The following is a 25,556-nucleotide window of genomic DNA, read 5'->3' on the forward strand; positions in this document are numbered from 1 at the left end:
CTACATCAAAAATACCTACAAAAATACCACCGAGTGACCTGAAGCTGGTAACTAATTTTGTTTCTTCTGTAATCTTCCTTTTAGGACTATTTTGGCCATCTCAGTTACTCTTTTCTGAACATTTTCCAGAGACAAGAGACATGGTGTAATATCATGATGAAAGGGATTATGAGTGAATCTTATATCTTTAAATTAAATCTGAATCACAGCTGAACACTTAACCAAGTTTCCTTCTTATTTCCATCTACAGACAGACGCTACAGTTTCAGATGTCTCAAGATCGGGATATCTCCCAGAATGCACCCAACAGCTCAAGATTTCAAATGTCTAACTTCATCCTGATGGGGCTTCCATGCATTCATGAATGGCAGCTCTGGCTTTCCCTGCCCCTGGCTGTGAGATGTCTTAGCTCTTGGTGCCAACATTCTTATTGTGATCACTGTTCACCATAAGTATAACCTCTAGAGCCCATGTATCAATTCCTTAGTGTCTTGGTTATAGTGGACATTGGCTTGTCAAAAATCATCATGCCCAAGATTTTGGCCATATTCTGGTTTGATGTCAAGGCCATTAGCTTCCCTGAGTGCTTTACTCAAATTTATGCTGTTCATTGTTTTATTAGCATAGAGTCAGTCATCTTCTTCTGCATGGCTGTGGATAGATATGTAGCCATCTGCCACCCCACTTCAATACTCCTCCATAGTTACTGAAGCTTTTGTGGTAAAAGCACAGTGTTCATGGTGCTTAGGAATGTACTGTTGACCATCCCAGTGCCTATAGTGCCCAGAGACACTATTGCTCCCGGAATGAAATTGAGCACTGCATGTGCTCCAACCCAGGGGTTACTGGCTTGGCCCATCATGATATTACCATTAAAATGTTCTATCAATTGGCTTTGGCATGGGTCCTGGGTAGAAGTAGCAAGGTTCTAGTCTTTATTTCCTATGCTCTAATCTTTCAATCTGTGCTGGTGCTGCACTCTACTGAGGCAAATAATCAAGGCTCTGAGCACCTGCCGTTCCCATCTCATCTTCATCTTCTTTTTCTACACAGCCATTGTGATGGTATCTATAGCTCATCTGGCTGGAAAAGCAGTTCCCATCTTCCCTGTTCTTCTAAATGTGCTCAACATTGTCATTTCCCCAGCCCTCAACCCCATGGTATATGCTCTTAGGGCTCAGGGGTTCAGAGTAGGCTTCTGGAGGGTATTTGAGTTAGAAAAGAACGTGTCCCCAAAATGACACAAACTTAAAGAATGTGATATGCCATGTTACAAAAGAGCACAGGTTTTGAAAACCCAGGCTGCAGTCCAATTTCCATCTTTCATTAGGAAATACAATTTGCTAGCCAACAAAAATTCACACTGTCTAGAAATAAAAATGTTGTAAATTAAATAGATATGAGAGGCAGTTCCTGACTAAATGGAACTATATACTTGTTTTTAATGGAATCAATTTACATTTAAAACCTACAAACTTAGGGAAGGGCAAGATGGCTGAAGAGTAGGGTCCCCAAATCACCTGTCCCCACCAAATTACCTAGATAACCTTCAAGTCATCCTGAAAATCTAGGAATTTGGCCTGAGATTTAAAGAGAGACCAGCTGGAATGCTACAGTGAGAAGAGTTCGTGCTTCTATCAAGGTAGGAAGATGGGAGAAAAAGAAATAAAGGAACAAAAGGCCTCCAAGGGGGAGGGGCCCCGCGAGGAGCCGGGCTAAGGCTGGGGCGAGTGTCCCCAGGACAGGAGAGCCCCGTCCCAGAGAAGCAGGAGCTGCACCAACCTTCCTGGGTGGAAAGGCGCCCGCAGGGAGTTAGAGCAGGACCCCAGGAGGGCGGGGATGCCCTCAGGCTCCCGGGGACACTAACAGACACCTGCGCACCCAGGAGAGTGCGCCATACCTCGTGGCCGAGCTCCCTAAAAGACTGAAGCACGCTCCGCTGGACCTGGAGCTGCTCGGAGGGGCTCGGGCGGCGGCTCCGCGGAGGGGGCTGCCCAGCCGGAGCCCAAATCCAACAGCGCAGGCCCCAGAGCACAGGGCGCCGGGACACAGCCCAGGATCCGGCCTCCCCCCCGGGACAGGCAGAGGCCGGGAGGGCCCAGGACCCCAAGGACGCTCCTGCCCCGAGCTGAGCAGATCAGCGGCCCTGCCCCCGAGCATCCAGGCCCCTATAGACAGAGAGCTCCGGAGTTACTGCGGGAGCTGACTCCAGGGCTCCAGAGCTGGCCGTAGCCACTGCGGTTCTTCCTCCTGGGGCCTAACAGGGTAAACAGCCCCCACTGAGCCCTGCACCAGGCAGGGGGCAGAGCAGCTCCCCCAAGTGCTAACACCTGAAAATCAGCACATCAGGCCCCTCCCTGAGAAGACCAGCTAGACGGACAAGTTCCAGGGGAAGTCAAGGGACTTAAAGTATACAGAATCAGAAGATACTCCCCCGTGGTTTTTTAATTTTTTATTATTTTTTATTTTTTTAATTTTTTTTATTTTTTGCTTCTTGATTTGTTTGCTTCCCCCACCCTTTTTTTCCTTTCTTTTTTTTCTTTCTCTTTTTCTTCTCTTTTTTTTCTTTTTTCTTCCTTTTTTCTTTACCTTTTTCACTTTTCTCTCCTTCTTTCTCCTCTTTTTCTCCTTTTCCCAATACAACCTGTTTTCGGCCACTCTGCACTGAGCAAAATGAGTAGAAGGAAAACCTCACCTCAAAAAAAAGAATCAGAAACAGTCCTCTCTCTCACAGAGTTACAAAATCTGGATTATGATTCAATGTCAGAAAGCCAATTCAGAAGCACTATTATACAGCTACTGGTGGCTCTACAAAAAAACATAAAGGACTCAAGAGACTTCATGACTGCAGAATTTAGATCCAATCAGGCAGAAATTAAAAATCAATTGAATGAGATGCAATCCAAACTAGAAGTCCTAACGACGAGGGTTAACGAGGTGGAAGAATGAGTGAGTGACATAGAAGACAAGTTGATGGCAAAGAGGGAAACTGAGGAAAAAAGAGACAATTAAAAGACCATGAGGATAGATTAAGGGAAATAAACGACAGCCTGAGGAAGAAAAACCTACGTTTAATTGGGGTTCCCAAGGGCGCCGAAAGGGCCAGAGGGCCAGAATATGTATTTGAACAAATCCTAGCTGAAAACTTTCCTAATCTGGGAAGGGAAACAGGCATTCAGATCCAGGAAATAGAGAGATCCCCCCCTAAAATCAATAAAAACCAACACCTCGACATCTAATAGTTAAGCTTGCAAATTCCAAAGATAAAGAGAATATCCTTAAAGCAGCAAGAGACAAGAAATCCCTGACTTTTATGGGGAGGAGTATTAGGGTAATAGCAGACCTCTCCACAGAGACCTGGCAGGCCAGAAAGGGCTGGCAGGATATATTCAGGGTCCTAAATGAGAAGAACATGCAACCAAGAATACTTTATCCAGCAAGGCTCTCATTCAAAATGGAAGGAGAGATAAAGAGCTTCCAAGACAGGCAGCAACTAAAAGAATATGTGACCTCCAAACCAGCTCTGCAAGAAATTTTAAGGGGGCCTCTTAAAATTCCCCTTTAAGAAGAAGTTCAGTGGAACAGTCCACAAAAACAAAGACTGAATAGATATCATGATGACACTAAACTCATATCTCTCAATAGTAACTCTGAATGTGAACGGGCTTAATGACCCCATCAAAAGGCGCAGGGTTTCAGACTGGATAAAAAAGCAGGACCCATCTATTTGCTGTCTACAAGAGACTCATTTTAGACAGAAGGACACCTACAGCCTGAAAATAAAAGGTTGGAGAACCATTTACCATTCGAATGGTCCTCAAAAGAAAGCAGGGGTAGCCATCCTTATATCAGATAAACTAAAATTTACCCCAAAGACTGTAGTGAGAGATGAAGAGGGACACTATATCATACTTAAAGGATCTATTCAACAAGAGGACTTAACAATCCTCAATATATATGCTCCGAATGTGGGAGCTGCCAAATATATAAATCAATTATTAACCAAAGTGAAGAAATACTTAGATAATAATACACTTATACTTGGTGACTTCAATCTAGCTCTTTCTATACTCGATAGGTCTTCTAAGCAAAACATCTCCAAAGAAACGAGAGCTTTAAATGATACACTGGACCAGATGGATTTCACAGATATCTACAGAACTTTACATCCAAACTCAACTGAATACACATTCTTCTCAAGCGCACATGGAACTTTCTCCAGAATAGACCACATATTGGGTCACAAATCGGGTCTGAACCGATACCAAAAGATTGGGATTGTCCCCTGCATATTCTCGGACCATAATGCCTTGAAATTAGAACTAAATCACAACAAGAAGTTTGGAAGGACCTCAAACACGTGGAGGTTAAGGACCATCCTGCTAAAAGATAAAAGGGTCAACCAGGAAATTAAGGAAGAATTAAAAAGATTCATGGAAACTAATGAGAATGAAGATACAACCGTTCAAAATCTTTGGGATGCAGCAAAAGCAGTCCTAAGGGGGAAATACATCGCAATACAAGCATCCATTCAAAAACTGGAAAGAACTCAAATACAAAAGCTAACCTTACACATAAAGGAGCTAGAGAAAAAACAGCAAATAGATCCTACACCCAAGAGAAGAAGGGAGTTAATTAAGATTCGAGCAGAACTCAACGAAATCGAGACCAGAAGAACTGTGGAACAGATCAACAGAACCAGGAGTTGGTTCTTTGAAAGAATTAATAAGATAGATAAACCATTAGCCAGCCTTATTAAAAAGAAGAGAGAGAAGACTCAAATTAATAAAATCATGAATGAGAAAGGAGAGATCACTACCAACACCAAGGAAATACAAACGATTTTAAAAACATATTATGAACAGCTATACGCCAATAAATTAGGCAATCTAGAAGAAATGGACGCATTCCTGGAAAGCCACAAACTACCAAAACTGGAACAGGAAGAAATAGAAAACCTGAACAGGCCAATAACCAGGGAGGAAATTGAAGCAGTCATCAAAAACCTCCCAAGACACAAGAGTCCAGGGCCAGATGGCTTCCCAGGAGAATTTTATCAAACGTTTAAAGAAGAAATCATACCTATTCTCCTAAAGCTGTTTGGAAAGATAGAAAGAGATGGAGTACTTCCAAATTCGTTCTATGAAGCCAGCATCACCTTAATTCCAAAGCCAGACAAAGACCCCGCCAAAAAGGAGAATTACAGACCAATATCCCTGATGAACATGGATGCAAAAATTCTCAACAAGATACTGGCCAATAGGATCCAACAGTACATTAAGAAAATTATTCACCATGACCAAGTAGGATTTATCCCCGGGACACAAGGCTGGTTCAACACCCGTAAAACAATCAATGTGATTCATCATATCAGCAAGAGAAAAACCAAGAACCATATGATCTCATTGGATGCAGAGAAAGCATTTGACAAAATACAGCATCCATTCTTGATTAAAACTCTTCAGAGTGTAGGGATAGAGGGAACATTCCTCGACATCTTAAAAGCCATCTACGAAAAGCCCACAGCAAATATCATTCTCAATGGGGAAGCACTGGGAGCCTTTCCCCTAAGATCAGGAACAAGACAGGGATGTCCACTCTCACCACTGCTATTCAACATAGTACTGGAAGTCCTAGCCTCAGCAATCAGACAACAAAAAGACATTAAAGGCATTCAAATTGGCAAAGAAGAAGTCAAACTCTCTCTCTTCGCTGATGACATGATACTCTACATAGAAAACCCAAAAGTCTCCACCCCAAGATTGCTAGAACTCATACAGCAATTCGGTAGCGTGGCAGGATACAAAATCAATGCCCAGAAATCAGTGGCATTTCTATACACTAACAATGAGACTGAAGAAAGAGAAATTAAGGAGTCAATCCCATTTACAATTGCACCCAAAAGCATAAGATACCTAGGAATAAACCTCACCAAAGATGTAAAGGATCTATACCCTCAAAACTATAGAACACTTCTGAAAGAAATTGAGGAAGACACAAAGAGATGGAAAAATATTCCATGCTCATGGATTGGCAGAATTAATATTGTGAAAATGTCAATGTTACCCAGGGCAATATACACGTTTAATGCAATCCCTATCAAAATACCATGGACTTTCTTCAGAGAGTTAGAACAAATTATTTTAAGATTTGTGTGGAATCAGAAAAGACCCCGAATAGCCAGGGGAATTTTAAAAAAGAAAACCATATCTGGGGGCATCACAATGCCAGATTTCAGGTTGTACTACAAAGCTGTGTTCATCAAGACAGTGTGGTACTGGCACAAAAACAGACACATAGATCAGTGGAACAGAATAGAGAATCCAGAAGTGGACCCTGAACTTTATGGGCAACTAATATTCGATAAAGGAGGAAAGACTATCCATTGGAAGAAAGACAGTCTCTTCAATAAATGGTGCTGGGAAAATTGGACATCCACATGCAGAAGAATGAAACTAGACCACTCTCTTTCACCATACACAAAGATAAACTCAAAATGGATGAAAGATCTAAATGTGAGACAAGATTCCATCAAAATCCTAGAGAAGAACACAGGCAACACCCTTTTTGAACTCGGCCATAGTAACTTCTTGCAAGATACATCCACAAAGGCAAAAGAAACAAAAGCAAAAATGAACTATTGGGACTTCATCAAGATAAGAAGCTTTTGCACAGCAAAGGATACAGTCAACAAAACTCAAAGACAACCTACAGAATGGGAGAAGATATTTGCAAATGACATATCAGATAAAGGGCTAGTTTCCAAGATCTATAAAGAACTTCTTAAACTCAACACCAAAGAAACAAACAATCCAATCATGAAATGGGCAAAAGACATGAAGAGAAATCTCACAGAGGAAGACGTAGACATGGCCAACATGCACATGAGAAAATGCTCTGCATCACTGGCCATCAGGGAAATACAAATCCAAACCACAATGAGATACCACCTCACCCCAGTAAGAGTGGGGCAAATTAACAAGGCAGGAAACCACAAATGTTGGAGAGGATGTGGAGAAAAGGGAACCCTCTTACACTGTTGGTGGGAATGTGAACTGGTGCAGCCACTCTGGAAATCTGTGTGGAGATTCCTCAAAGAGTTAAAAATAGACCTGCCCTCAGACCCAGCAATTGCACTGTTGGGGATTTACCCCAAAGATTCAGATGCAGTGAAACTCCGGGACACCTGCACCCCGATGTTTATAGCAGCAATGTCCACAATAGCCCAACTGTGGAAGGAGCCTCAGTGTCCATCCAAAGATGAATGGATAAAGAAGATGTGGTTTATGTATACAGTGGAATATTACTCAGCCATTAGTAATGACAAATACCCACCATTTGCTTTGACGTGGATGGAACTGGAGGGTATTATGCTGAGTGAAGTAAGTCAATCGGAGAAGGACAAACATTGTATGTTCTCATTCATTTGGGGAATATAAATAATAGTGAAAGGGAATATAAGGGAAAGGAGAAGAAATGTGTGGGAAATATCAGAAAGGGAGACAGAACATAAAGACTCCTAACTCTGGGAAACGAACTAGGGGTGATGGAAGGGGAGGAGGGCGGGGGGTGAGGGTGAGTGGGTGACGGGCACTGAGGGGGGCACTTGACGGGATGAGCACTGGGTGTTATTCTGTATATTGGTAAATTGAACACCAATAAAAAATAAATTTATTATTAAAAAAAACCTACAAATTAGAAATAATTCAAACATGCATCAGCTGATGGATGGATAAATAAAATGAGGTATAGCCACCTTTTGGTATATTATCCAACAATAAAAATGAATGAAGTGTTGATACTGCTACAATATGGATGAACCTTTAAAACATCATGTTAATTGAAAGAAGCCAGACATAATATGTCATATATTGTATAATTTTATTTTTGGGAATTGTGTTTAATAAGCAAATCTATAGAGATAGAAGTTGATTGGTGTTTGTCAGGGACTGAGAATGTTGGTTGTAGGAGAAGAGTGATCAATGCTCTTAGATAACATTTCTTTTTGTGGTGATGAAGTTGTTCTGGAATTCTATAATGGTGATAGTTGCACAATTCTATGAATATATTAAAAACCATTGAATTATACACTTCAAAGTGTAAAACAATAGTATGTGCAATACAATTTTATTTTTTAAATTTTGCCAGAAGCTTGTCTAACATTGCAGGCAGCAGACTTTCTTCTAGAGATCAGTATAATAAAAATTAATTATATGTGGCAAGCATATAACATACATTATTTTGTGACTTGACAAAGGCTGATCTTTCTCACTATATACAGAGCCAATTTTTATTTGATCCAAGAAAGCTTTCTGGAAGAGAAGTAATGAGACCACCTGCCCCTATAATCTCTTCATTTTAGATTTTAATATATGCCTTTTCTCAAAGAGTGGATGATGATCCCAACAGAGTCTAGACCTATCTGCATCAAAGATCATAGAAAATTTCTCAAGGGGAAATCTCACCATCAGTTAAGAGAGAGAGTATGTGTTGGGAGGAAGTAGAACTGATGTCCTGGGACCAGTATCAAAATCCAGATGGACAAGGGAGGGTTGCCAGATTTAGCAAATAAAAATACAGAACATAAGTTAAATTTTAATTTCAGAAAAATAGCAAATGTTTTTTAGTAATAGTACATGCCATGCAACATTTGGTATCTACTCATACTTAAAAAAATTATTTATTGTTTATCTAAAATTCAAACTTAACTTGGTGACCTAAATTTTATCTGGACTGCCACCAGGTAGTAGATTGCTCAGAGTCCCCACATGGCTGAGGGTGTGAGACTCTCTCTGACTTAGTCTCTCCAACTCTATAGGAAGACTTTGGGAAGAGTATTTTTCATAAGATGAAGCATGTAAGTACAAGGTAAAGGGCTGTCAACTTGGGAGTCTCAGCATGGAGCATGCTTGGCCAAACATACTGAGGAAATGTATTCATCCTACCACAAAGAAATTTTTAGGAAATAGAAAGTGGTATGACAGTGTGGAGAAGTCATAAATCTTCTTCCTAGGAAACTATAATATTAGAAATAATTATCAGAAATACTCACATCATGGTTCTGGATACCACCCAGTGGAAAAACTACATATTGAGAGACATTTATTGAACAGCTGCCAAATGTTGGGTAGAAGACACAGGACTCTTTTGTTCTTGCATGGAGTGACTCCCATGTAACCTCTTCCAATCCCAGTTGGTCAGTATGACAATTTCACCAGCGAAAGACTGGGTGTAAAATTAGCAGCTTCATTGTCAGAGAGGCTGATTATTTGGAATGAAGAGTGTAAAACCCTTTTCCAGGGTGAAGGGGAAAGCCCTGCAGTCATCCTAGCCAGAGAATGATGCCCTGACTGGGGTTAGCAGCAGACTAGAAGACTGGCCAGATGTTCACAAGGAGATATTAGCAATGAGAGAAGCTTAGAGGCTTTGATTAGCTCTTCACACATGCCCCACTGACTAGAATTTTGTACAGACATTCAAGGGAGAACAAAGAGACCCCAAATTCTCCACACATCCTAAGCTGCCCAGAGGCTAAGTGCAGAAAACACTTGAGAAGACTGATGGAAAATTAAAGCCAGGGCAGACTTAAAAATTGCCTAAACTTTGAATATAAGCACATTCCAAGCTGAACACAAATCCACAGCAGAGGAGACAACTATTACTAAGGTATTTAGACACATCTGATAAATCACTGGTAGCCTACTAAGCTATGCAGACACAAGGAAAGTCATTAAATTCTAGGCTTAATAATAAAATTTTAAATTTAAAACTTTCAAGCAGAGAAGTCAGGTGAGCACTGTGGGAGAGACAGGTTTCACAGATGCCAGGAAAAGTTACTTTAAAAAAACAAAACAGCAACAACACTTGCAGGGGGGTAAAATCAGGAAAAAAATATTTAAAATGCATAGTTTTAAAAAGCTGTTTATTTAAATAAAGTAGGAGACATGTAGAGAAAGAAGATAATAAGACCTATGGTGGGGGGGTGGGGGATGGAGGAGTCATCAAAATGGACTCTCAGTGGACCCAGATATTGCTTTTATCAAAGACAGATTTCAGAGAAGATATTATAAATATGTTAAAAGAATTAAAGGGAACCATACTTAAAGAATTAAAAAAGATAGGAAGACAGTGACTACAAGCAGAGAATCTTGATAAAGAGATAAAAACTATATATATATATATAAATATATATATATATTAATCAAATGGAATTTCTGGAATTGAAAAGTAGGATAACTGAGGGGGAAAAAAACAACAGTGAATTTGCAAGTAAATCGAGAAAAAGAATACAATCTGAAGGACAAAGAGAAAAAAATAGTTAAAGAAAAAGGAACAGAGACTCAGAGATCTGAGATACAACAAAATACCAACATATGTGAAATGCAATTCTCAGAAGGATAAGAGAGACCAAGAATGGGGCTGAAGAAAATACTGAAGAATCAAAAACACTTAATAAAAAAACATTAATCTACATATTGAAGAACATCAGAGTCCCAGCTATGATAAAAACAAAGAAATCTACATCTACACACTGAGAGTCAACCTACTAAAGACTAAGACAAAACAATCTTAAAGGCAACAAGAGAAAAATAATGCATCATAAACACACATTACAATTGATAATGACACTTGGAGGCCAGAAGGCAGTAGAATGACACATCCCAAGTTCTGAAAGTTCTTAGTGTCAACCAAGAATTCTATATCCAGCAAATTATCCCTCAAAAATAAAGGCAAAATAAAACAATCACAAACAGAAAAAAAAAAAAAAGGCTGAGGAAATTCACTGCCAACAGACTTTCCTTATAGGAAATACTACAGAAAATCTTGGAGGAAAGCAAGTAACACCAGACAGTATGTTGAATCCATAGGAAGAAATGAAGAAACTAAAAATGGTAAATATGTGGCAAATATAATGACTGTATAAATAAATATATATATTTTTTTCTCTCAAAACTTCTTTAAAAGACATAAGACTATATAGAGCAATAATAACAAAACTGTGTTGGTGGGTTTGTAACACATAAAGATATAATATTTATGCAACAGTGAGAACAAAGAAGGAGGAGGTAATCTAGATATTCTGGAACAAAGTTCTTATATTTTATCAGAATCAAGTTTTTATTCATGTAAATTGTGATAAAAAGAGGTGCATTCATAAAGCAATATCTAAGAAAATAACCAAAGCACAGTTTAAGAATTAAAGGATTAAAATGGTACAATAAAATTTTTATTTCATACAAAATAAGTAAAATGGTAGTAAAAGCAATAGATGAGCAAAACCTGGAGGAACCTGAGACATACAGAAACAAAAAGCAAAATAGCATATACAAATCCAAACATATAAACAATAACATCAAATATGCAGGGATTAAACACTACCATCAAAAGTACTCAAGGGACGCCTGCGTGGCTCAGTGGTTGAGCATCTGCCTTCAACTCAGGGTGTGATCCTGGAGTCCCTGGATTGAGTCCCACATCAGGTTCCCTGCATGGAGCTGGCTTCTCTCTCTTCCTGGGTCTCTGCCTCTCTCTCTGTGTCTCTTGTGAATAAATAAATAAAATAAAATCAGAAAGAAAGAAAGAAGAAAGAAAGAAAGAAAGAAAGAAAGAAAGAAAGAAAGAAAGAAGAAAGAAGAAAGAAAGAAAAGAAAAACACTCTGAAAGTACAAATAGTTTAAAATTTAAAAAGTAAAAATATAAGCTATACAGATAAAAATCGTAAGTGCTGGACTGACTATATAAATGTCAGATAAAATAGACCTTAAAACAAATATTTCTAGAGTCATTTAATACTGCTAGAACAAATACCTTAAAAAGATATATCATCTATAAATGTGGGCACCTATCAATACAGCCCCAAAATGTTTAAAGCAAATCTTACATAATTTAGAGAAAAAAACAGCTCAACAACAATAGTTAGGGATTTCAATATGCCACCCTCAATAATTAATAGAATAACTAAACAGAATATCAGCAAGAATACAGAACACTTGAACAACATTATTGACCAACTTGATATAGTTGATATTTATATAACACTCCATCCAATGACAGCAGAATACACATCTTTCAGGTACATTTAAATATTCCAGGATAAATCAAATACCACATGATAAAACCAGTCTCAACAAATGTTAAAAAAAGTTTAAAGATTGATACCATATAAAATATTTTCTGATCCCAACAGAACTAAATTAGAAATTCAAAACGAGGGCACCTGGGTGGCTCAGTGGTTGAATGTCTGCTTTTGGCTCAGAGTGTGATCCTGGAGTCCCAGGATTGAGTCCCACATCGGGCTCCCCGCATGGAGCCTACTTTTCCCTCTGCCTGTGTCTCTGCCTCTCTCTCTGTGTCTGTCATGAATAAATAAATAAAATCTTTATAAAAAAAGAAATTCAAAACAAAAATTTCAAAGAATCTCCAGATGCTTAGAAATAAAATTACACACTTCTAAATAAACCATAGGTTAAAAAAATTATAATGGGAATTATAAAATATTTTAAATTACATGAAAATTAAAATGCAACATATGAAAATGTATGGAATGCATCTGAAGCAGACATAAATGGAAAACTATAGCTTTATTCTTTTTTTGAAAACTGTAGCTTTAAATATCTGTATTTAAAAAGAAGAAAAATTTCAAATCTGTAATCTAAGCTTCTGTTTTAAGATATTAGAAGAATTAAAACCAAAGCAAGTAGATGAAATAATAAAAAGAGAACAGAAATCAATGAAATAGAAAATTTAAAAAGAATAAAGAAAATAAATAAAACCATTAATCCATCCTAAATATTTATTTAAAGAAAATAATCTGTAAAAAGGTGTGAATTTTATTAAGAAAAATGTTCATTGTATCATTACTCAAAAAATAAAATGCAGTCCATAAAAAGCATATCTACAAGACTTTATAATTTTAGGGGCACCTGGGTGACTCAGTTGGTTGAGCATCTGACTCTCGGTTTTGGCTCAGGTCCTGATCTCATGGATGGTGACATTGAGCCCTAAGGCGGTCTCCATGCTCAGTAGGAGTCTGCCTGGATATTTTCTCCCTGTCCTTCCTCCTACTCATTCTCACTTTGTCTCTGTCTCCTTCTCTCTCTCGCATAAGTAAATAAATAAATCTTTTTTTTTTTAGTCTTTATAATTACAATGGGAAACTATGAAATAATATTAATTTAAAAAGAAAACTATAAACTATCTTCAATAAGATATCTCTCTCTCTCTTTCCTTCTCTCCCCCTCACCCCCAACATTTACTATTTGATATGCTTTGGTGAAAGAATGATAAAGTTTTTGGAGTGCCTGGCCTGATCTGCCACATAATGGTGGTTGACACCTAGCTTTCAGTATCTACTTTTCTAAGAAATGTCCTCCCTAATCATATGATTGACAAGAAGGCACGCTCCTTCCTCACAATATTTTGGAGGAGGAGTAGGCATTTGACTTCAACTGAGCCTAAAAGACCATTCTCTAAAATTATTAGGCAGTCACTCGCCAGTGAACAAAATTTTTAAATGTAACACTCGGAAACTATATTTCCAGGCTATGGAGAAAACCAACCTATAGTATGATATATAACTACTACACACAGGAAATAGAGATGATAGTTGGACAGGGCTAGTTCCAGCCCTTCCTAAAGTCTAATATCTTTGCCTTTCCTACAGTATAGTTTTTAAATCTTCAAGCTCATAGGTTCCAATTTTGTTTGCAACCTGTGTTCTATTTTGGTTAGCAGCAACCCAAAAGACAGAACAGTGTCCTTCATGACTTACTTAACTTCCCTATTTTTTTCTCATTTGTACTTTGGGAATAGTCCCTGTTTACCTACGTAACTATGATATTGATAAAATTAAAAGATAGGAGAGGACGATGTGCTTTTTTTTTTTTTTTTTGATGTGCCTTGAATGTGCAATCCACATAGAGATATTTAGTTACTTTGCAATAAAATTCAAAACCTGGACAAATGATCCCACATACTCTTTGGGTGGAGACTAGATGATTGTTTTCTGTTTTTGCCTCTCTAGTGAAACTATAAACAAAACAGTATACCTAGCACAGGACTAGCACCCCACAGCTGCCTAACAAAATCTGTGTGTCACAGGTCTATAGTAAATGTAGTCTTTCCCAGTGTATTTTTTTTTTAAATGTTCTGGACCATTCACTGAAGGGAGCCTTCAGGAAGCTTATGGATGAATCCACACTTGGGCATCAGCTGCTTGGAAAACAGATTCTGGATGGATGTGGAGCAATGGTAGGAACCATGAGGTGACCAGCCAGACTGGTCCAATGCAGGGCAGGATATGGAGGCTGAAAACCCACAGCAGAGCCACGAGTAATCAGCCCTTAAACTGGGATGGGTGAACAGGAGAGGCAGCAGTAAGGAGAAAAGCTGCATCCTTTTCCAGCAGGTCAGAGTGATTCTTCCACCAATGAAGTCTTGAGATTAACCCAATATCTTTCATTTGTCCACCTGGCAGGAGCATAAGAATAATAGCAATGCCCTATATAGAGTATCTGGCAGCTAAAAAATTACCATAAAGTCTCATTTAATCTTCATAAAATTATTAGTTAGTTATGCTCCTCGACATTCAAAAACTCCAAGAATCAGACTAATTCAGTGGCTGTATTAATAATACAACTTCAAATTTTCACATATTTGACACAATAAAGCATTATTTGCTATTCATACAGAAAGGAAAAAATGATAATATAGCTAGCAGGTTGAATAGGACTACTAGTGGGTTTCCTCCAAATGTCATTTTCCCCAGCTTTATTCAGATATAATTGACATACAACGTTTTATAAGTTTGAAGTGTACAATGTTTTGATTTGATATACTTATATATTGCAGAATGATTGCCACCATAGAGTTAGCTAACATTTCCATCACATCACATAATTACTATTTCTTTTTAGTGGCAAGAACATTTAAGTTCTACTCTATTAGCAACTTCCAAGTATATAATACAGTATTATTGCCATGTTGTGCATTAGATCCACAGAATTTACTTTTTTTAAAACTAGAAATTTGTACTCTTAGACCAACATCTCTTAACCACCACCATGCATGGTAACCACTATTCTACTGTTTCTATGACTTTGGTTTTTTTAGATTACACATATAAATTATGTCATACAGTATTTGTTTTTCTCTTTCTGACTTGTTTCACTGGTACTTTCCCTTCTGTCTGCCTTTTTTATTTATGAGGGCCCTTATGATTACATTGGCTCCACCCACATAACTCAGAATAATACCTGCTGATTAGCAACCTTAATCCCTCTTTGCCATATATCCTAATATTATTGCTTCCAAACAGTAAGAAATTACTTTTTAAAGCTTCAAGCAAAATTTCTCAGTAAATTAAATTGCCAAAAGATAAAAATCATGTTATGAGCGTACTCTCCAATAAACATCTCAGATGGATAACAACTGAGAGCAAAGGTCAAATTAAAGGTGGTACCTTCCCACTAAGGCATCAGAGTCCCAAAGTAGCCTCCATTTAGTTCAGAGATATACATGGAAGTGATAAAGGGAAAAATAGAAAAATTTGGAGAATTATGTCTTTAAAAGATTTGGAATGTGTTTATTGGCACATAAGTGGAACCAAGTACATAAGAAACATACTAGGTTTTTAACCAACTTATGTTGCCAAAAAAAAAAAAAAAATCAAGAGCTCAGCTAAGAAATCCCTTGACTGTGATCCCTGGGTGGCTCAGTGGTTTAGTGCCTGCCTTTGGCCCAGGGCATGATTCTGGAGTCCCAGATCGAGTTCCACATCAGGCTCCCGGCATGGAGCCTGCTTTTCTCTCGGCCTGTGTCTCTGCCTCTCTCTCTCTCTGGTCTTTCATGAATAAATAAATAAAATCTTAAAAAAAAAAAAAAAAAAGAAATCCCTTGACTACTTAAGAGTTAATCTAACTCTTGAGATAAAACATTTCAACACCAGAAAATGGACTGAGAAACCTCTGCTGTCCCCAGAAAGGACATATTCCCCCATCTCCCATTTTAGATATGACCTAAGAAGATAAGAGAAAGAAAAAAGATTCCAGAGAGATGCTTTCATGAGTCACAGTAAGGAATGGACAAGAGAGTTTCTGCTAGAGAATCTATCAAGAAACTTCTTCCACCCACCACCTCCCCCCAAAAAGAGAAACTTCCCCCAAATCCAGGGCACAGAGAGTATTCCCAGTGTCTGCCCAATGGGGACTTCAAAATTGCTATGAATTAATGACCATTGTATGCCTCATATTCATCATCTTTCCAAATGGAAGAAGTTGTTGTTAAATGTTCCTGTCACTCTATCATATAATTAATTAGGGGGTGAGGAGTCAGCAGATAAATTTCCTTTTAAATCATAGGTCTCAGGGCACATGGATGGTTCAGTGGCTGAGTGTCTGCCTTTGGCTCAGATTGTGATCCTGGAGTCCTGGGGTGGAGTCCCACATCAGCTCCCCGTAGGGAGCCTGCTTCTTCTGATTATGTCTCTGCTTCTATCTGTGTGTCTCTCATGAATAAATAAATAAATATTTAAAAATACTAAAAAATAAAATATTTCTTAAAATAAATAAATCAGGTCTCTAGGCCAAGAAAAGCCTGAAACAAATCTGATGGAGAAATTCTTGTGTATCAGCTGAAGATCCTACACTTAGAGCTGGGTGAAGTGCCTGGATAGGACTTTGGGGTTTCTACAGTGGAGATGATTTGAATGTGTTCTAATATGGGAAGAAGACAGAACACAGAAATATTAAGTGATCAAAAGCATGGGTGGATCATGGATACACACTCAGACAGCATTCACTGCAAACCCATGAGCTTCCCTACATTTCCAACCTTCCCTTGCAGTTGAGTTATGGCCTTGTTAAGACAATGTGCTCATCAAGGAAAACGTGAGCAAAAATAACAAATCACTTCAAGACCAGGGCAGCCTGGGGGGCTCAGCGGTTTAGCGCTGCCTTCAGCCCAGGGCGTGATCCTAGAGACCCATGATTGAGTCCCACGTCGGGCTCCCTGCGTGGAGCCTGCTTCTCTCTCTGCCTGTGTCTCTGCCTCTCTCTGTGTCTCTGTGTCTCTCATGAATAAATAAATAAAAATATTTTTTTAAAAATCACTTCGGGCAGCCTGGGTGGCTCAGCGGTTTAGCGCAGCCTTCGGTCCAGGACGTGATCCTGGAGACCCCGGATTGAGTCCCACATACGGCTCCCTGCGTGGAGCCTGCTTCTCCCTCTGCCTGTGACTCTGCCTCTCTCTCTCTCTCTCTCTCTCTCTCTCTCTCTCTCTCTCCCTCTCTCTGTCTCTCATGAATAAATAAATAAAATCTTTTTTAAAAAATCACTCCAAGACCAAAAAAGGAAATAATTTCTCTTCCCTGCTTTCACAACTTAGAGAAACGCATGTTGATATGCCGACACTTCACAAGACAGAGGGATCCATAATTTCAGGTTACTTAATGGAGAATAGATTCTGTTGATATACACTATACTTTAAATGAGAGAGAAATGAACTTTATAAATTCACTGAAATAAAGTATAGCTTAAACTATCCTAATACAGACATGTTTATTTTGAGATGCCATAAGACTTATAACTAGAGATGTCAAGAAACAGTTGAATATATGATTTTAAAGAAAAATTCAAGGCTGGAGATACCAATTTGGAGGTCATTCTATTTTAGAAATGGAATTTAAAGCCATACAACTGTCTCTGATTAGGGGAGAGAGTATGGATATAGAAAAAGACACAGAATCACAGGATATTACCTTATTTCCTCTTTTTAACATCTGAGTATTTGTGTGTTGTACCATATTCTCTATTATCACTGTGGACTCATAACTTGTTCTTGGTTCATGCATCCAACTCAGACAACTAACTCTGAGGGCAATGCCTATGTCTATGTCACTCAACCATTTTCTGCATAAGTTAAAAAATTTATTTTTTAAAGCTAGTTTTTTGTCTTTTAAGATTTTATTTATTCATTCATGAGAGACAGAGAGAGAGAGAGAGAGAGAGAGAGATTGGCAGAGACATAGGCAGAGGGAGAAGCAGGCTCTGTGCGGGAGCCTGATGTGGGACTAGATCCTGAGTCTCCAGGATCATGCCCTGGGCTGAAGGTGGCACTAAACTGCTAGGCCACCGGGGCTGGCTAAGAAATTTATTTAATATAATAATAGTGATAGTTCCTTGCATATAAAATGTAATCATTTTTCAATGATTTCAATCCTTAGTCTTTTTCAACAGCTTACTTTAAAAAAAAAAAAAGCATTTTTAATGCCTTTTACCTAAATTGATTTATACAGCATTTGTGGTTATGATGGCAATAATGTTGGAGATGATGATGATGGCTATCACACAGTCTTGGATGGTAAGCAGAAGGCAGAACAGCCTCTGAAAATATCGGAAATCTCACATACATCAAATCTAAAGCATCTTGCTTGGGTAACGAACTTCAAGTTAGAATGAGAGCTAATATTGAACACCCCCAGTGCTGAGCAATGTACCAAGTAGTTTCCAGATTTTAATCTTTACAAAACCCTTACAGCATAGGTACAATTGGTTCTCCTTATTGGTTAGGACTAAATTTCCAAAAGGTGGGAATCTAACTATGGTCAAAAATCAGGAAGTAAGGGAGTTAGGATTTGACTCCAAGTATATTTTATTCTAAAGCCTATTTGAAGCCTTTGTGCTTCAAAACACTAAAGTACCAAAACTGGGGTCTTGATTGATAAGTTCTTTTTTTTCTCCTGCTAGTAAGAGAAAACTGTGAAAGAAACATAAACTTTCTCAAGACTTCCCCACAACAGATAACATGAGCCATACTGTCCCTGATTTGCTTGGTTTTTGCTCCATAGATGATGGGATTAAGCATGGGGGAAATTAATGCTTAGAGATTTGCCAGAAGGATGTGGATATGGTGGGGGATATTCTTGCCAAATCAATGGGTCAAGAAAGTAAAAAAGGATGTGATGAAAAAGAGAATGATTTCAATGTGGGAACCACAGGTATTGAGAGCTTTGTGCCAGGAATCCTGGGAAGGAAGTCTAAACACAGCTCGGATAATCAAAGTGTAATATCTACCAAAACTGGTGCCATTGGCACTGAGAAGCCATACAAGATATTGACAGTGATGTCAGCACAGGCCAATCTGGCCACCCAGATATGCTCACATTATAAGTGGGGGATGATATTTATTTGACAGTATGGCAGTCTCTTCAACAGGAATATGATCAGGAACATGTCCCAGTGCTTCATTCCCAGATTGCCAGAGTCATTTTTCCAATTGCCATAGGAGTTAAGATGGTTATGTATCTCAAGGGAGTACAAATGGCCACATAGTGGTCAAATGCCATGGCCATCAGGATACCTGACTCAGCCACAAAGGCAACATGTATGAAAAACACCTGAGTGATGCAGGCATCAAGGGCAATCTCCCCAGCATGAAACCAAAAGATAGCCAGGGCCTTGGGAACAGTGGTGGTGGACAGCAGGATATTAGTGCCAGCCAACATGGATAGGAAGACATACATGGGTTCATGGAGGGTGCATTCACTGAAGACAACAAGGATGAGGGCTTCATTTCCCAATACTGCAGTGATGGACATGTGGCAGAAGGGGATAGAAAGCCTGGCATGGTAGTTTCCCAGTCCCAGGATGCCAAGTAGGATGAACACAGTGGGATGGAAGGTGTGAAGTTAGCACCAAACATACCTACTTTAGGAGTCTCTCTATGAAGACTACAGAAAGGAAGAATCAGTGGGCAGAACCAACAATAACTTTCACTAAAAGTTGAACATTAGATAATTAAATCAATCACTAATGCCTTGACTTAGAGTATATAATGCTATGCTTTTATTTCCTACATTATCATTATAAACACAAATATAAATATAAGTTCCTGCTCACACCTCAGCAATGTCTAGAAGCCATACATAGCTCCTCATTCTCACTTACGTGTTCCATCTCTGGCTTTAAGCATCCTTCACTTGTTCTGGTGCAACAGCATCTTAAATAACTGAGTTCTCTATCTCCCAGTTTCCCATCCTCAACCCCTCCATGTCCATGAGCTAGCTATGTTACAGCCTGGCTGCTATGCACAAAACAAACTGAAATCTTATCAGATTTCCTCTTATAATCTTTATATAATGATTTATTCATCACAAGATAAAGCCCAAACTTCTCAAGCATACAAAGCTTCACAATCCTCCTGATACTCTCTTCTCTAGCTTTTGTTCCATTTAGGCATTCTGATATTAAATTACATGAAAGTTAAATAGATCATGATCTATTCTCCACATAAACTCTGAGTTCTCCACCTTTCATGATTTTTCTCAAGCTTTTCTCTTAAGCTGTAACATACTTTTCTACCTTTGATGTTTGTTAAACCCCTGAGCTCCCAATTCACAGCTTAAATATTTATCATCTGAGAAGTCTTCTCCGGGTTGAAATTCTGGGCTTCCAACTTTCTGATATTGACAAAAAGCAAGTTTTTTACACCTCAGAAATTTAGCCTAACCTGTGAAAATGAACTATTCATATTTACCTTGCAACGATTAAACCAAATACTTTCTTTAAACTGCCTACTATAATGCCTAGAATAAAAATGCTACATAAATGCCAGTTATTAATAGTCAGCAGATCAGTACAACTACATAGAGAGCCCAGAAACTAATATATTTGAAATTTTAAATGTAATAAAATACCATTTCAATTTAGTGAGTAAAGGAAGGCCTGGCCAATTAATGTCATTGGGATATTGAGCAATGATATTTTTGTAAAAGAATAAAGCCAGTTCCCACCTTACTCACTAAACAAAGAGAAATCTTAGATAAATTAAAGATGTATATATATTTTTAAATATGTATATTTTTAAAATAAAACCAAAAAATATTAAAAATTAAGGTGAAGGTCTTAGGGGAAAACAAAAGAAAATTTTTAATTTTGGAAAGATTTAAGTTAAGAACATGGTATTTCATGGACAATAATAATTGAATGATATAACTATGCAAAAATGTAGACAAGAATAAATTCTAGGAGAACAAATAAAAGTTCTAATAGAAAAGTTATAACACATATAATAGACAAAAGACTAATATCCTTATTTACTAAAAGTTAGTATAAATGAATGAGCAAAAAACAAAAAATATGCAAAGAATCAAAATAGGCAATTCACACAAGAAAAGTGGCCATTATACACATGAATAGATACCCAAAATTTAAAGAAACGAAAATCTGTCATTTTGAAGTATCATAATTTTACTGTCAAATTGGAAAACATAAGGAAAAAATTAGCCTCCAGTGCTGGTGACACAGCATGAGAACATATAGATATTTCTACAAGGATATTCATTGTTATACTGTTGCTTAATAAAAGAAATTATGACAACATCTATATCTGTTAATAGAGGAAAAATAAATTATGGCATATACAGTACAATAATATGTTTTGTTTCCATTTTTAACAAAAAAAGTATCAGCCAAGGCATACAATTAAGTGAAAAAGCAAATTGAAAATTAAAATGAATACAATAATTCTTTTCTTCTTTCTTGTATCAGTTATAGCACTTTACAAGTACAGAAAAATCCAATCTTACTTTGACTTGAAAACAGAAGGAAATGTCTTTCTTCTGAAACTGAAAGGTATGTTTCTATCAAGTTTATAAACAAATTTAAGCAAGGGCCATATTTTTTTCTGACTCAGATCTGCCTCCAGGTGTTGAGTCTCCTAAGGCCAAGACTAAGGTGAGATGAATGAGAACTTACCTCCGTACAAAATGTTAAGTGTGCAAAAACTCAGTAAATAGGATAAGTAATATTTTAATACAATTTTCAAATCAAAATTATTGCAAAATATCCATGATGAGGAAGATAACAAAATTTTAAATAAATAAATTCTAGGAGAACAAATAAAAGTTCTAATAGAAAAGTTATAACACATATAATAGACATGATTAACCATGCTGTACTTAGCCATATCAGAGCCCAAAGTAAAAGGGAAAATGGGAACACTTCTATATATATGTTTTTATGTGCTTTTATTTTTTTTTAAGATTTATTTATTTATTTTTATTTATGATAGACACAGAGAGAGAGAGAAAGAGGCAGAGACACAGGAGGAGGGAAAAGCAGGCTCTATGCTGGGAGCTCGACGTGGGACTCGATCCCGGGACTCCAGGATCGCGCCCCGGGCCAAAGGCAGGTGCCAAACCACTGAGCCACCCAGGGATCCCATTTTATGTGCTTTTAATGGTTAATTTTTTTCCCTAATTTTATTTTCAGACCATTATTTATGAGTTTCTCCCATTAAAGCCACTAAAATTATAATAAATTCTAATTTGTATATAAATAGTATATTTAAACTTAATGTCGTGAGTTTTAGTATACTTACTTTTTAATTGTGTTCAATTTTTTTCAACAGTGTGGACAGTGTTCCATTTTTATAATTTTTTAAAGATTTATTTCTTTCTTTGACAGTGTGTGTGCGTGTGTGTGTGCGCCCATGTGAGTCAGGGGAAGGGCAGAAGAAGAGAATCCTCAAGCAGACTCCCCACTGTGGAGCTTAACATGTGTGGAGCTTAACATGGAGCTTGATCTCAAGACCTATGAGATGATCTGGGCCAAAACCAAGTGCCAGACACTTAACCAACTGAACCATCCAAGAGCCCCCAGTATTCAATATTTTTTTAAACCACTGTTAATTCTGGAAAAATATTTGTTATACCCCCCAATCCTGCATAGTAAAAAACATATGTAGCAGTTCAAGATGTCAAGATGTATGTACTTACACTACATTATCCAGAGGAATCAAGATCTGATCTGAATCAATAGTTTATTAAGTTTATGCCAGAAAAACCTACAATTCCTAGGAATGAAATATTTATCCCCTTCCTAGAAACTTGCCCCAGTTCAAGAGAAAGTTCTTCCTCGACATATGAAAGAAGCTGACAGATAGACTCTGGAGTGAAATAGGACAGTATTTGAACCTCATCCATAGGAATCTCTGCAAGGAGAGAGCTTCTATTCCACTCTTTAGGGAGCATCTGCTTTAATCAGACAGAAGCAGACCCCAGCAGGACCAATCTCCAGAGATCACTCATCAGGAACCAGAGTGGGCAATCTAACTATGCCCTACCTATAGCAGTCAATACATACTGCATCTGTTAAAGACCCCATGTCTCTGGCGAAAATATGGGCAGAGTGGATTTGAGTTGCTGCTAGTCAATACATAGAACGTTGAAACCTTGCCTACACCAGGTAGACCTCAATGTACATACAAACCTGTGAAGATGTAGAAATAAATCAAAAGGAACTAAGTGGGGTATGTGTGTGTGTGTGTGCATGCATGTGTGTTCAAATGATTTTCAGTCATAAAATTAGATAATATTTAACAGTGAAGGGTCCAGAAGTCAACCACTTTATAACATTTAATATTAATCAATCCATAAATATACATAATTAATCCTGTGCTAGATGTTGGAACTATGACGATGGGTAAGACTTATTCTTTGCCCTCACAGAACACAAGCTCTGATGGTTTCATAGAGTAATTAATATTCAGTTGAAACATAAATGTTATTACTATGAGAGCCAAAGGACAAAGTAATCACCTCTGACTTGGGGGGATTGACAAAGACTTCTAAAGGGAACTGACATCAATACTCTACCATTTCTCAGCTGAGTGGCCTTCGTTATTCATCCTCTCTGACACTTGGGTGCCCCTGTGTATATAACTGATAGCAAAGATACTATCTCATAAGGCTATGTAAGTATTAAATAAGTTAATACATCAAAGCATTTAACATGGCTCCCAGCATTGATTAATCCCTTAATAAATATTAGCTATTGTCTTAATTATAATTATTAATATTATTATACACTAATGCATTACTATATAGTGGTATGTTTTGAGATAGAAGTGGAAAGGTAATTTAGGACTACTTACTTTAAGTTAATGCTTGGCTTAGGAATTACCTTGTAGTCCTATGATTTCTAAACTGTGGTTAATGGAACACTACGTTATTTTAGAGGTGTAAATTGATGGGCTATCAGAAAAATGAAAAACAACAAAGATATGGACACAAATATCTATGTTCACATTACTATGGGATATGATGCAAACTCTAGCTTTCCCTTGGACAGCCATGTGAATAACCCATGGAGTGTCAGTACATTTCACTTATTTGACCATGGAACTTTTTTATAAAGCATCTATTATGATATCTGCTATTTCTGCAGAATATTCTATGGAAAACATTTCTGTAAATAATGAAGATTGCTTGAAAGTATTTGACAGAAGCTCTGCCTTTTCAAATGTTTAACTTCAAGTCAATTTATAGTTTACCTATATAATATACCTATATAATTTATAGGTTACAGTGTAAATGACTGAAAACATGAAATCATTAAGAAGCTAATGTTTTATCTGAGGTGAAAGATGATAACAGACATAAGTAATTGGTACAAACAATGTGAAAAAGAAAACTAACAATACTAAAACCTTAGCATTAATGAAATATTTCTCAGATACTTACTATGAGCCAAGGATTAAGTACTAGCTATGTGGTTTATTTCATTTCAACCCTATGAGGTATTATTGCTATCCCCATGACAGATGGAAGAAATGAGAACTAAAAATATTAAATATGTTTCACACATTCACACAGCTAGAAAATAATAGGGACATGACTTTAATCCTGACAAGACTCCAAATATTATCCACATAACTATTTAGTGGTATAATAATCAATATTGGTAACAATCATTAACTTCTTGAGGAACAGGACAAAGAAGAAGAGGTTGAGTAACTCCCCAGGGTTTCCAGCTCAGCGACGTTGATGCAATCAGCATAATCTAGTTCCTAAGAAAAGGAATTGAACAGGAAGAAAAGCTAGCCTCAATGGGAGCTCCATTTCCTGGAGGAGATATCCAGTTGATAGATATATTTATCAAAAAAGAGTTCTAGGATGAAGAGAGGGATGTTGAATTCATTTGTGTAGTTGAAGAAATGAGTATATAGGCTCTCTTCTGAAAAAGCATGAAAGAATGACAGGCAAGACTAAACTCCAAGAGATTATTACTTTAATGTTGCTAAACTGGCCAGGAATAATGTGCTATAATTCCTAATACTGAGAAGGGTCAGAGACCAGTTTAGAAAAGAAAATCAAAAGTGCCCTGTTTCCTCTTACCCTAGTCTATTCCCTGGTCTCTGTGTTACAACAAAGGTGTAAGTAAGATGCTCCACAACCCGCAGCTTATTTGCCTCCCTGACACCAACTGCCTTTGTGAGGAACTGATTTACTCACCACTGGTTTGTGGACTAATTCAGCTGATCATTTGAGTGCATAATAGAAATGCATGTTCTAACATCAGGAGGTAATTGTGCTCTCATTCATTTTTCAAAATTTATCATGTGCCAGGCATTTTATAATGCACTGAAGTACAAATATGAAGGATACTCACTCTTCTGATTTCAAGGAGTTAATAGTCAACTAGGGGTACAAATAAACAACTCGTTATAATTCACTATATACATTTTGGGATTTGTATAAGGTGCAATCAGTATACAAA

At 37.6% G+C, this 25,556-nt stretch overlaps 1 protein-coding gene and 1 pseudogene across 1 annotated transcript; one reads left to right on the forward strand and one right to left on the reverse strand.

Moving 5' to 3' along the window:
- The first annotated feature begins 269 nt into the window (after positions 1–269).
- Positions 270–1,241, forward strand: LOC112667390 (olfactory receptor 688). Its single transcript, XM_049098962.1, is given in 7 exon segments — positions 270–400; positions 402–460; positions 463–680; positions 682–724; positions 727–777; positions 780–997; positions 999–1,241. Coding segments are annotated over 7 exon segments (963 nt in total).
- A 17,419-nt stretch (positions 1,242–18,660) lies between these two features.
- On the reverse strand, positions 18,661–19,669 carry LOC112667538 (olfactory receptor 52B2-like; annotated as a pseudogene).
- Between the last annotated feature and the right edge of the window lie 5,887 nt (positions 19,670–25,556).

This window comes from Canis lupus, chromosome 21, assembly GCF_003254725.2.
Source record: "Canis lupus dingo isolate Sandy chromosome 21, ASM325472v2, whole genome shotgun sequence".
Lineage (NCBI taxonomy): Eukaryota > Metazoa > Chordata > Mammalia > Carnivora > Canidae > Canis > Canis lupus.